This window comes from Hirundo rustica, chromosome 2 (genome assembly GCF_015227805.2).
Source record: "Hirundo rustica isolate bHirRus1 chromosome 2, bHirRus1.pri.v3, whole genome shotgun sequence".
Taxonomy (NCBI): Eukaryota; Metazoa; Chordata; class Aves; order Passeriformes; family Hirundinidae; genus Hirundo; species Hirundo rustica.
Window position 1 is genome coordinate 53,287,988 of NC_053451.1, and position 14,095 is coordinate 53,302,082.

Sequence of the window (14,095 nt, forward strand, 5' to 3'; positions counted from 1 at the left end):
CTGTTCAGCACCGCTGCAGCAGAGCAATTCATTAATTTCTCATCCTTCTCTCAATCATGTTTGCTTATGGATATCTTCCAAATACTCCATTCTCTATCTGTAATGCACGCTGTGCTGTATTGCTTGGGGTACACAGCTAACAGCAAGGAACTGCGAGCTTCCAAACAGGACTGAGTCCCTAAGGTTTGCTTCTCCCTGCACTTCATTGGCCCCTGCGCCACGTGCTGGCCTTGCTCATTCAGCCATTTGCTCCATCTGCTGGACTGCAGAGTTTTGCTGGAAACAGAGTCGGTCTGCTTCCAAAAGCTGCAGGCAGCCAGAGCGGGAAGGATGAGGGTGACACTCCCAGCTTGAGATCAGGCAGTGGATGAACACTGTAAAGTAACAGTGTCAAATCACCTCTTGAGCAAACTGAGATTCAATGGGGTCAAATCATGTATGTGATTCTCTAAAGGAAGCTGCCCCATGTGGGAGGAGGAGGATTAGAAACCATGTGCAAGACAGAAGTGAGGTATTTCCTCCACATGATCCCACAGCAATACGTCCAGATGCAGGCCTCCTTTGCCTCCGTGCTCTCTAAGTATTAACCCTCCTTATGAACCCAGAGACCTCACTGGAATCCGGGGATTGTCCAGACCTGCTGAGTCCAACCAGACTGCTGCAGGTGTGTGCACAGCGTATGCACAGGATGGCTGGAAACCATCATACACCTTTTACAGATGCACACCTGCACAGGAGGAGTGACCCCTCTGAGAACCACCAGAGGCCTGTCACCTCCATGCATGCAAAGCAATGCAAAGCAAAACAGACAAATTGTTTCCAGCACATGCTCTGCACTGAGTTCAGGGAACCCCTCCAGTGAGCTCCCTGCACCAGGATTGCTCTCCGAGCTCCAGAGATGGGGAGTGAAACTGCCTGGCAAGGAGCCAAACCAAATTATATACTTACAGACATACCTCTCCAGCAGATAGACAGGAGGCATGGGATAGCACAGCTCAACAGCATCTTTGGAAAAACACTATCAACTCCACTGCATTTTGATGGCGGCATTACTGCCCATTGGAGCCTCAGAGCGTCTGGCATAGAGAAGACAACTGGAGAAGGGCTGGTTTAAGCTGGTGGCCCAAAGCATCTGAGTTGTTCCTCTCTGCTTTCACTCACAGCTTTACTAAATAAGCAAACCCACATGGCCAGCATTTTCAAGTCATTAAAAACATTAGACCTGTTAAAACATTCCCAGTGCTTCGTGAACACTGACAACATGCAATACGTGGCTTGATGGAATATAATTGTTAGGAGTTTCCATTCACCCAAACTATTGTTAAATGCAACCCATTTCCTGCAGTGTTCCACAACACATTTCAGAAGTCCTGCCTGTATACTTCTGAGGCCTTCATCCTCTCACACTTTGAAGCTGGTTCAAGTCAACACTTCCATTAAAAACATAGTCCTCCCCTCTTCCTGCTCCAGCTGCGCTTTTGCAAGAAGAAAGAACTGCCTGCAAGCAGCCAAAGCAAGGAATAAGGCTTTGGTCACTTTGTAATAGCTTAAAACATCTGTTAAATTATAGTCTGAGATCCTAGGAGCCTGCACAGTTCCTGGGCATCTTTCCTTCCCTAATCCACCTGTGGGACACAAAGGCACTGGAGCTTGTAGATCAGCTTTCTGGTCTCCGTGGTCCCTTGGCACCAGCACGCTCCTTTTCAGCAGGGAGTTTGCAAGAAGAAAAAGTTTTGCATAGAATGTTTTGCATAGACTGACCACCAGCACCCTGCTAAAAGAGGGCACATTTCATGCCCCTCAACGGTGTCTGTCAGCACCCAGCAATGGTGCTGGCACAGCCTCATCCAGCCTCACTGGGGGCTGTGTGGCTTCTGTAACCTGAATATCATCTTATAGAAGGCTCAGGTCTCTTGTATTGACCACTTGCCACCCGCCAGCAGTGGTCAGTTGTTACTGATAGGTAAGGGTTTATAAAGGCTTTATAAAGCCTTGGCTATCAGCAACAGCCAGCCTGCCCTGTGCTGTGGCAGGCTGTAGTAGGGAGAGAGCTGGCACTGCCACCTCAAAAAACTCACAGAATGGCAACCTCACACCACAGCTCCCAGCTGGAACCAGCACCCTTTTTTAACTGACTTTGACTTTTTATTAGGTTTTCACTGGAGTCTTTGGCTTTCACTACTGAACATGTTCTGATAGCCTCAAGATGTCTCTTTCAGGACTTCTCCACTCCCTCGACCATCCTGAAGATTTCAAACTGCTTCCACTGCACCCACGGCATTCAAAATATTATGTCTTGGAGCCCTATCTCCAGCGTGTCACAATCAGATGCACAGAGGCTCCCGCCCTACTCCATCAGCCACAGGAATGTGTCAGCCCCCCAAATCAGTATGACTGAAAGAGAGATGTGATGTTTCCATTTCACACTTTGCTTTTGCCAGGGCGGTCACACGACCCCGGGAAGAGGGCAGCAGAGCTACATACACGCACACTCCTCCAGCGAGCACAGGGAAGTCTCCCTCGGCGATCCAGCGCAGCCTGGTTTTGCTGGCGAGGAGGTGAGGCACTCTCGGAAGCGCTCCCGGATGCCGTCCCCGCAGGTGACACTGCACGGGCTCCAGGGCTGCCACCGGCTCCACGTTTCTACAAATACACAAGTTCACAGCAATGAGGAACATGTCTGCTTCTTTACCTTTAAAGACACAGCCTTTTGTCTTCTTTTTTGAGAGAAACAGCAATAAATAACCAAACAATGCAAACAGCAAGACCAAAAAAGCAAGCGGCATCCAGGGATGAGCCAAAGCTTCTATTTGTTTTCCTTTTCTCACCCCAGTGTCAACCTGCAACACAGTGGCCAGCTCCAGGTTCAGCCTGGAACAACAGCAAAAGGAAATGAATCCACAGATCTTTGAAGTGGGCTGGTAATTTATATATTCTTCCAATTCCTGCCTGACAAACAGTGCATTTACAGCAGGATAACTTGATTGACTGAAGTACAGTTATTGCTGATTTAGATGACTGTGACAGGATGATAAGCCTACAAAGCCTAATGAAATGTCAGCATTGGTTTACTCTTTATTATCTTCTCAGCACACAAGTGTGTTATTGAATCATTCATCTGACAACTTACAGGTATCTATTGTTTTATTGCTTATGGTTAGACAATCAACCCACTACGAAATTTTGCATGTTCATTTATTTATTTTAAGTGGAGGCAGATTCAGGTTCTAACCCTACATTATAATTTTTTAACGTGTAATAAAATCCCTCTTTTTCTTAGACAACATCCTCATCCTGTGATCTCCACATTCGAGCTTTACGCAGTGAGAACCCAGAGAAAGATGGGACCATTCCTGCTCCTGACAGCTGTGACACTGAGGCAGGGCCACAACTTTAAATTCCAAACTAATGCATGAGTTCAGGTGCAATCTTAAAAGATGAAACCCCTGGGAATGCTCCTATGGGTCAGTTGACTTTGACAGAAAGAACAATAGACTTACTTAACTAGATTTCACCACTCAGAGGTAAAGTAGAAAAACACCTAAATATATATATATATATTTTTTAAGTAGACCAGGTTAAATATTGCTCTTTTAGATAATTTATGGTGTTGCTACTGCCAACACAAGCCATGATTTTAAATTTTTTTTATTGCTGCTAACATGCCCTGAGCCCTTAACCAAGTTATGATATCAAAGGAGTAGAGAGTGTTGCATGACTGAAAATGGCTTTATGATTTCAGGTTTTATTGGGTGCTGCATGGTTCCTAATGTGTTATTATTTTTAAATGTCTCTAAAAAGAATAAATACGGCTGTGTTTCAATAAACACGAAATTGCAACTGCTTTGGGCCCTGTTCTACAGAATTTTGTGAGCATGTCAGCATTAATGTGAGCAGCCTAATATGAGCAGTGGGGCTGCCCTCCTGGTGCAGGTCCTCACCTGCACTGCAGAATGGGGGCCCAGAGTTTGAGCTTACACTTGTGCTGCCAGCCACAGCTGCCAAGTGTGTGTGGACACACACTCACACACATTTGTGTGCCTGCATGCCCCAGGACATTTGCCTGGCCTAATGCAGAGAGATGGGCATGGCAAGACACCCTGGTGCTGCTGCAGTTCTAAGCCCACACAACATCAAGTGACCACGCCGGCTGTTTGTCACTGACACCACCACAACACTGCAACATCCAAGATCCCAGGTTGTATTTCACTTCGTGCTCTTCATGCACCTCTCTGCTTTCACCCCTCTGTCTCTGGCGCTGGTGATGAGCCCAAAGGCAGGCTGAGCTTTCAGACTCCTTCTTCAGTTTGCAGCCATGTCAGCTCCCAGTGAAGTGCAAAATAGAGAAAGTGTATGGTGTCAAGGGAAAAGAAAATCAGAGGATGCCAAGAAGCAGGTAACTGAGGAAGTTTGTTGGGATAAGGAGTCCCACAAAGGTACAGACCATGGACAGTTTGCAAAACCACATCAGTTAGCCAGCAAAACTATTACTGAGGCAGGAAGAAAAAATGTTCATAATCAATTGTCAGTCAAGGGCTCATTGATGCCTTCTCAAAAAGACTTCATGGTATTATAGTATCATATATATGATAGGATCTCACAACACTTTTCTTCATATCAGGTTCATGAAGGACTCCAGCAGTGTCCCTCACCACTGGCAGAGGGGCTAGTTGAAGGACCTACCTCCTTGTAGACCTAGAGACTCTTTGTGTGAGCAGCTTGGTGAGTTCCTGTCATAATTTCCAGTGCGTGAGCTAACTTGTTTCCCTCTCTCCACATTTCCTGCTCTTTAAACTTCTGTTAATTAAAGTCAGATGCAGAGCCAGACTCAGAAAGGTTCTGGTTGCCTCCAGTGCTGACACTGGTGATAGTGGAGGGTGCTCAACAGTCTCCACATTGATGCCTGTGGGTTTCAACATACAAGAACTTTTAGGACGAGTAATTTTCCAACACTGACGTCAAACCTAAGATGTGCCCATTGCTCCAGGACACTTTTCACTGACTTGGACTTTGGCTAAAGGTATAGAGTTCCTTAGCAAAAACACTTGGCATCCATAGCTTTGGGGCTAAGAAATGTGCCTTAAGCAGCAGGAGAGCAAGAAATGTTCCAGCTCCCATGAAAGATGGGAGATTTAAACTCCTGTATCTTGCTCTGCAATCCCCTGCAATTACTAGAATGTAAAAGAAAATGAAGCACAGTTTATTCTCCCCCAAGGAAACAAAATGATTAACCTCCATTTAAGACAAACAGATTGAAAGTGCCAGGGGAAAAACCAGAAGGTATGCACTGCAAACTATCTCTAATAAGCATGAGGTTTCTTCACACACAATTGAGGAATCAATTATCAACATGAAGACATCTAACTGATGAGTTATTTTGAAATAGCTGACAGTTGGCAGATCTGCCAACATGAAAGATAAATGCAATTAACTGTGTTAATTATTGCTCTGCATAAATTTCTCCCCTCAGATTTCCATGTTCACAAGATTTTGTGCATGCAGTGCTGCCCATCAGCACAGACAGCAAGGGGCACTCAGCATCATCCTTCCAGCCTGACACACGACAGTCCTAGACACTTCAACCAGGCCAGTGGTGTGGGACAAAATCACTAATTACTGACAGGTTCATGTAAATATCTACGCTAGCCTAGGGGATTGCAGGATATTTTTGGAATCTGAGATCAGTTTTTAGGTCCTGAGAATGTATTTACACTCATTGTATTGGTGTTTAGACAAGACCTTGGAAAACAACTTCTCACCCTTCCATGGAAATGAAGCCTGGGTGCACTAAAATAGTGGCATGTTCCAACACGTTACTAATTTGGACAATAAAAGAACAAGCATCCCTTTGAAGAAAGAAATCCTAGACTCTGGGAAAATTAGTCTTTTCCCCACAAACAGGAATTGTTAAGAAATGGGGAGGCACAGCCTAAAAATATTTTTTTTTTTCCAGAAGCTGAGTCTGTTAGTCTGTAAAATCTGATTTATTCCTAATGTGTGGAGATGAAGCATTTGCTGACACAGGAAAAGTGAATGGGGTACAAACCAGCCCTGACATCCCCAGATCCCCTGCCTATGCCTGTTTCTAAATAAATACACAACCTAGGTACAGATTCAGGCAACAGAGCTAATTGGTTTCCAGACTTTCTGACCAACAAGGGGATCTGATTCAGAGAGTCTTATTCAGGGAGCAAAAATTTGACAGAAATTGTACATCCCTGCCTGACCTCTAGATGCTCCATTTACCCCTCTCTTCCCTCACTAACCACTTTTCTCTTCGGAAGGTCTCCTCATACCATCCTCTTTACCTTTTCAGGCAACAGTTGCATTTCTTATGCCCTGCCAACATCCCAATAGCTTTTTTTGACAGCTAGCAAAAGTCAGATGAACAAAATTCATTTGTGCTGTAGGCAACTGCAAGAGACTTCAGTGTAAGTCACACCAAAGTTGAAATTGGTCTCCGGAGTGTAACTAAGAACTGGAAAAGAAAGTTAATTAACACCAGAAATATGGGGCGGGGGGGGGGTGGGGGGGGGGTGGGGGGGTGGGGCGGGGCGGGGAGAAAAGCGCCTTTTTCAATCCATTAGCATTACTGATTAATATTATCAGTCTTGCCCTGAATGTTTCAAGCAGGATAAAGGCTAGAACATGGGACAACCTTCTAAGGAGAGCAGAAGTTTCACTGCTGGGGATACTTAAATCCCAGATAAGCAAAGCACAGGATTAAGCACAGAAAAGCCTGCAATGTATCTGCTGCTGGATAAGATGATCTAACAGTTTCCCACTTCAGACATCCCAATAATCCAGTTAAATACTGGGGAAAAAATGAGCTGCATGTTCCCCTGTGAAACAGTGAAGAGCCCACCAAGATGAATGAAGTGACTCACATGTCACTGATAATTTTTTCACAGATTCTCCAGTTCGGTTCCACAGAAAACTGCACAAGTGCTGTCTCACAATTAATGGATGTATTCCCCACCTTTAACAGATATATTCTGAGTCTTGGATAGCATAGGTTTTTTGTAACACTTATTCTGAAGCTGATGGCCTGGGGTTGAAGAGCTGCTAACCTGTCCCACTCAAGGCCCCTGGGAGCTTTCTCCTTCCTACTCCAAGCACAAGTCAGATTCCTGTTCCAAAAGGCTGTACTTAACTTGGCCTGAATGAGGAGTAAAGAGCAGGATTGACAAAGCATCAGGAATATAACTCATGTCTGATTTATGGAAAATAGGTGTGGCAAAATCAACTTTTATCTCATCATCTGTGGTTTGGATAAAGATCATTTTAATGATTTAGGAACTTTGATCTTTTACAAAACAATATCTCTGCTTCATAACAATAGAGCATATGCTAAATGAAGTAAGAACTGGCTGAATGACAGATTGGATATGCAACTGTCAACAGAAAACCATCACTGAGTAAGAATACATTTGGAGAGATTCCAAAGGGATTAGTGTAAGGCTCAGTGCTTCCCTAGTTGACATGAAAACAAATATAAACCATTACTGAGAAAACATGTCACTCCTGTAATGACATAAGCAGATAGTGCAGCTGTATGGAACAACATAGGGTACTTGCTAAGTTAGGATAATTAAAGGAAAATAGATCCTAAATCAGCAAAGAGAAAAATGTAGGAAGAAGGAATGAAAATTGCACCTGCAGGATGGTAGACTCCATACTGAAATAGCTCAAGAGGAGTTTACAGGGCAAAAGCTAAGGAAAATTGCATAATGCAATCAGTGGAATGAAAGCAGAGGTAGGGCTAGGGAGAGTGCTACTGATCAAGCAGCATCAGTGAGCAGGATGTCTGAATGCAGCACACAGAGCTGGTACCCTGTCAAATAAACATGAGTGCTTAAAATAACAAAAAGGGAGCCAAACAGAATCAGTAAATTAATCAAATCCTGAAGAAAATTAGTTCCAATTAAAGACTCAATGTTTTCAGTTTGTTAAAAAGAACACTGAGAAATTCTGATAAAAATGAGATGACCTGGATGTGCAAATGTCTTTGTGAGGCAAAGACAGTAGATAGGAAACAGCTATCAGAAAGCAGCAGAGTAAAATTCAGTCACCAGAGGATGAAGCTAGATTAGCTTCAGTTAGGAAGTGCACAAAGTTTCCCTTTTCAAAAGAATAAATAAATCAAAGCATAGTATTGAGAGAAACTACCAGAAAAGTCTGTTTTGTGGTGTCTTCAGCAGAAGACTAGATAACTCTCTGGAGGGTAAATGGCAGTCATATGCAAAGACTAGCGTGGGGCTCAACACCAGGGTAACTGAATGAAAATTGATGGCCCACACTGCACAGGAGCCCAGACTAGAGACCTGTTACCACTCCTTGCCTTGGACTTCAGGAAGTCCAAAGCAGAAATTAGGAGACGTGATGAGAGGTACCTGTTTTGCAGCAGTCTCATGTTGTACACAAACAACTATCAGGGATCTGCTGTAAACAGGGCACCTCACTGTTCTTTGCAGCAGGGTGAGCGAGCTCAGGGGAGCTCCTTCCAGAGGAGCCAGGAGGCTGATGGCCATCACAGGCAGTGCAGGTTTGCTCTGTCTGTTGTGGCTTCAGGCTGATGTGCCCCTCCCAGAAAACCCTGCTCCTTTCAAATGCTGCCTGCAGGCTTTGAAGTCTCTCAGATACAGGCACAAAGTCAGATGTGCTGCAGTCTAATTAATTTCAGGTTGACATTTTATTTACGACTACACGGTGTGGCTTCGCTTTCATCAGCTTTGTAGATGCGATACTCTAAACTTGGCAGCTATGACCTAACTCTGCTCTTCAAGAGGCATAGCCTGATTCTTTTGAATGTGGTTGTAAGGATGGGGCTACTGAGGAACCCAGGGAAACAGAGCAGACTGCAGGGAACCATTGCTTAATGTAGATATCATCAATTAAAACAGTTAAACACTGGGCACAGAATCATATCTATATCATATTCTAGTGATTTATCTGTCAGGATAATTATCTAGATCATAGCAGTGTAACATACCACCCAGGTACAGGTGACAAACTAGAATTCTCTCTTCCTTTTTCCTTGAGAATTACCTCCGTTAAGAAAATACTGTGCTTTCATTTTTAGATAGACTTTCTCATGCCAAAGGAAGAGAGGGAGTGCCAACAGAGAATGCAGATGGGAAGATGAAGAGAACTACGCACTGGGTTTGGCATGTGTTGAAAACAGAGGTCATTTTTAGCACAGAGAGTTAATTAAATAGCTAACAGTTTTAGAATTTGTGAAATAGCACAAATGATGCTAGGAACCTCATTAAGGTAGACTGTGTCTGGGACTGTGTGCTCTGGAGCATGTCCTACACTCCTGGTCTCCCCATGATCCCTCTCAGATACCTGTCCATGAAGCACAATAGCCATTCTTTGGCTAGAGTTCCTGCACTTTCTTTTCAGGGGAACCAAGGTGGGGAGGTGAGGAAAATGATGCACATTTTAAACCTTTCAATCCAAACTCTTTGAAGTGTGCCATTGGAAAAGACTAATTCACCACCTATAGACACAAGCCTGCTTCAAACGAGAACATTTACCTTCTAGGGCGTAGCCAACACAACCTAACCCAATCCAATCCCAATTCCCTTGTGCACATACGGCCCATCCCTCTTTGTGGCTGCCTTCCACAAATGAGCGATGAGAAGGGTATTTGGCTCATCTGCTTCCTCTGCCTTGCAACCGTAGTTTGTAGACTGTCAAACCATGGACTGCCACTTGTAATGCTATAGCTGCATAACATATGCATGATTTTGGCTTCTGCCAACCAGCACTCTCTCAGACCAGGCCTGATCATGGTCCAGAAGATTATATGGACCACCAACTGTTCCCAGTTGGCAGATTGCACTATTCTAATCTTTCCTTTAAGGAAAGGTTTGGTTATATGAATATGGCCCATTATCTGCCAGAAAGCCTCATGGGTGAGAAAAGGCACCCTGGTCTGTTCCAAGCAGCAGACACATCTCTTGGAACACTGCTTAGAACCAGCTGTCCAAGTGACACAGCTGTGCCTTTCACTATAGCCAAATCCTGACTCAACTCACCAGTTTGTACATCTAAGAGGTAGGGCTCAATTTCTACACCAAATGGGTAGAGAAAAAGACACCCACATGAGGATTCAGCCCCTGTATGTTCAACACCCATGAATCATCCTTGCAAGATGCCTCTTAAGTAAAAACTAAACAACTACTTAATGTTGGGCCCCTGGCTTTTAGATACTTAGATGCAGATAAGACTAATTCTACTTTTATAGTCTTCAGTGGGCCAGATCTGCTGCAGTAGATCTTACCTCACTGAGAGGGACAAGTTTAATTTTCAGCCCGACTAGGTAGGTACATCATTCAGAATGCCCTAAGTGGTGTTAGTTGGTACCAACGTTAACTTAGCACACAGTGGTACTTGTTATCAAATGTCCTTGTGTATTCCTCTACATAACAGTCTATCTTGTTCCTACCTGCGTATGACATTACAACTATTTTGTCTGGTGCAGCAGACCCAAAATCATTACCCACACTGCCTGGAAAGAGTGCTGATTTTGGCTAAAAGAGGAAAAACATCAGTACAAACCCATGTTCCTTTGGATCAGCATACACTCCTTAACTCTTGCTGGAAAGTAGCTTCGGTTTGAGAAATTGAGGAGGTCAAAGCAGTATTTGTTCTTCCCCACATCAAACAAAGAGCAGTTAAATTCTGTCCTGTTGTCTCCTGGGTGAAGGATGTTTTCATACAGCCAAATTGTTTTTTGACTCGAATGCTTGAGAGCCTCTTTATAAACAACAATCTTTCCACTGATAGAAGTGCATGGTGGAGAGATTATGAAGACCTGAACCAAAGTTTTGCATGTGTCTTCTGCTGCCACAACCAGTCTGTATCCAAATTTGTGAAGGAGATCTACAGGTCCTATGGAGGCAATGATGGAATGTGTTTCTAATGATTTCAGTAACACTGTGATGTATATTTCTTGACCAACAGGTGGGCAATCAAACTCTACCCACTGGGACCTAGACAGGGGAATTACTTTGCTAGTTCTAATGCCCAGAGTCTCGTCAGAGCTTACTCTTCGGAACTCATAAAGGGCGCTGGTGAATATCACATCCAGCGAAACCACAGTCTTGTCCATGGCACATAACTGCTCATTTGTAAAAAGTCCAACCTGAAGGGAGCTCCCAAGCACCTCTGAACTCCTGTTCAAATCTATGTGAAATACAGGCCATTCCACATGGAGGGTGGACATGCTGCTTCTGCTCCACTGGGCAGCACTGCTGTTGTCACTGGGAGAGACCATTCTGAAGAAGAAATCACCAGCACTCTTGAAATGGAAACACTCAAATACCACCGTCCCCTGGGACTGATTTGCTGGAAGCTGTTTTCTTGCAATTATCTCACTGCTGCTGGCATCCAGTAAAAGGATGGACACATGCTCTCCTGTCACATTACCACCACTGTAGTACTGATATTCCACAGACACTGTGTCGTTGCTGAAGGCTACATGATCTGGGTGCTCCAACAGGAGATACTCCACTTCACCGAGAACTGAAAGGAAAAGTTCCACAACAGCATTAAGAAACAGACAAGTGATCGTTCCTATGGAAGAAAACAAAAAATGGGTATTAAAAGGGGTTCTCAATCTTTTTCAAGTGAACCAGACCACAAAAAAAGAAAAAGTCCTAGCAACAGAAGCTGGAGCTCAACAACTCTGTTCTGTGCAGGGACATGATTTGGAGCAGTTCAAAGTCCACTGCAGTAACTCATTCAGGAAGGTAAAAAAACCCCAAACCACCCAAAAGATTAACAGAAAACTTAATTTATCAGAATAGATTCTCAAACTTTTCAACTTCTTTCACTTACAGATATTTTTAACTCCACAGAGGCCAGCTGTTTTTCAACTTCAGCTGTAATTTAGCGAAAAAGGACGGTGGTTTCTTATACAAGACAGATGAAAAATGTCCCCCAAGTTAAATAGAATAGGAAGTCTGCATGATGCTTTTTGAAGCCTTTTCTCTTGCTCTGTCTTATGAATCTTTCATTTTGCTCATTTGCATCACAGACACTTGAGTGAAAGTGCTGAAAATAACAGTGATGGTGACTGCAGCACTTTTCTTGTCTCAGATGTGGTGCAACATGTCTAAATGACATCATTTCATTATAAATGGCGCAGTCTTTTCAAATTCACTTCTTGCATGACCATGTTTGTGCAAGTTGCCAAATTATCCTGAGACATGCTGTAACTAGTGATGGTATCTAAAGCAATAAATTGGGAAGATCACATTTCCGTTCTTAGCTCAGTTACCTTCTATGTGTTGCTTGAACCATAAGGATTTCAGACATGGAAAGGTTATCTGAAAAAAACGGGAACTCCATACATCTATTCCAGATACAGAATATGCTGTGAGACATCTTTATTTAATTAATTGTCTGGGGAAAGGCTTCTGAGTCTTAGATGGAAGGTGCCATGGAAGCGTAAAACTTCAGTTAAAGCAATCCTTTCATAAGTAGTATCAACTAACAATACTTTGACTTGTTAAATCTGTTACACATGTCTTAAGATTACCTCAAAGAAAGCTTTGCTGGAAAAACACTGCAACTGCCAAGGCAAGCACTCAGCAGTCAGGAGTAGTAGGACTCATCTCACATAATATTAGACGCCTACTGCTCTAAGCTTCAATTTGAGTTAGTCACCTTGGATTCACTTTCTTCTCAGCAGGAAAAATTTTCAGGAAGAAATTCATCTGACTGGGTATAGACATTTACATCTAGGGTGGGGTGCAGTGTGCACTAGAAAAAAAAGAGCCTATTACCTGCCACCAGCTATAACATGTCCTTAAAATAACCAGGTCCAACCACATACATAAAGTCCGAGTAAAGGTGGCACGCACAGCCTTACACATATAAATTGTACATATACTCTTACATGTGTGTACTATAACTCAAGCTTTTCATTTGCATTTCCACAAGACACTGCTACATTTGGCAGATGGACGGTGCTCATTACCAGAGCATTCTTTTGTTCTCGTTCTTCTGTTGGTGGTCCTATGTATTATTGACTGCACACCATCCAAAATCCATCCTGATAACACAGAATTATTCATTTCCCCCATGGACTCTTCTATTGTGCTCTCCTGGATTAGAGCATTAGAAATATTAATGACTTCATCCTTCTAAAATCCCTCAAAAATCAGAGGAAGTTGCTATTCTTGTTTAGTGTGCTAGGAACCAAGGCACAGGCACGAAGGTAAGAGCTGTCAAGTATCAACTAATTGCGGTGCCATGTGAAAGCTAGGACCTGATTTTAAATACAATGGTCCTTCTGACATCCAAAGCAGGATCCTCTTCATCGTGGCTGTGGTGAACACATGGCATCGCAGCAAACCTGACTCAACTTGGACACCCAGAGAGTAAGAGACAGACCCTAAATACCTGTGAAAAATGTCTCTCTGAACTGCCCAGAAACACATTCTCCTTGCTCTTCATGTTTTGGCTCTGTCACGAGTGCCTGCCCATATGTTACAGTCCTGTTTCTACCACCATCTGCTTTCAGTACCTCTTGGGTACTAGCCTAAATCCATTGTTGCTACCACAGTTCCTCAACCTCCTGCCCTCATCTCTACGTCATAGAACTTTTATCTTCTGCTGTTCCTTGGGCCTGTGATTAACTCCAGCACATTCCCACCTTCCTTGCTCAGTGCTAGCATTCCATCAGGGAGGACAGGACAATCAACTCTTGTGTCCAGTAATGTTGGGGAATTCTTGCCCAGGGCTGGAGCATGCACAGGGCTGGCAAGAGGAGCCAGCAGGAGCTGAGGCACGCTTGACCCCTTAGAGAATCTCATTGCTAAGTCATCTGCAAGGATTTAGATCTGGACCAGATCTAGGCAACTCTTTATAAGGACAGCAGAAAGCATGTCCCAGGCCACTGTGAGCACTCTAACAAAGATGAGGTTCCCATAGCTGTCTTAGTTTCCCAGTGAATGGCTGGGAGTTGCCAGGGTTTTGTTTCTTTGATAGTGGGCAAAATGATGCATTTCTCTACAGGGGAATCAGCTAGATTCAATGTGGCTGAAACATTAAAGGAAAAGGAAATCAGACCATGGCAAAA

General features: G+C 43.7%; 1 protein-coding gene across 3 annotated transcripts in view; it reads right to left on the reverse strand.

The window, feature by feature from the left end:
• THSD1 (thrombospondin type 1 domain containing 1) overlaps nt 1-14,095 on the reverse strand; it is a 30,142-nt gene that overhangs the window by 6,854 nt on the left and 9,193 nt on the right. For all 3 annotated transcript variants that reach the window (XM_040055369.1, XM_040055370.2, XM_040055371.2), the window contains exons 3-4: nt 10,567-11,532; nt 2,485-2,643 (exon numbers count right to left, since the gene is read on the reverse strand). In XM_040055369.1, the coding sequence (XP_039911303.1) occupies nt 2,485-2,643; nt 10,567-11,532 (1,125 nt within the window). The remainder of the gene's footprint in view (nt 1-2,484; nt 2,644-10,566; nt 11,533-14,095) is intronic.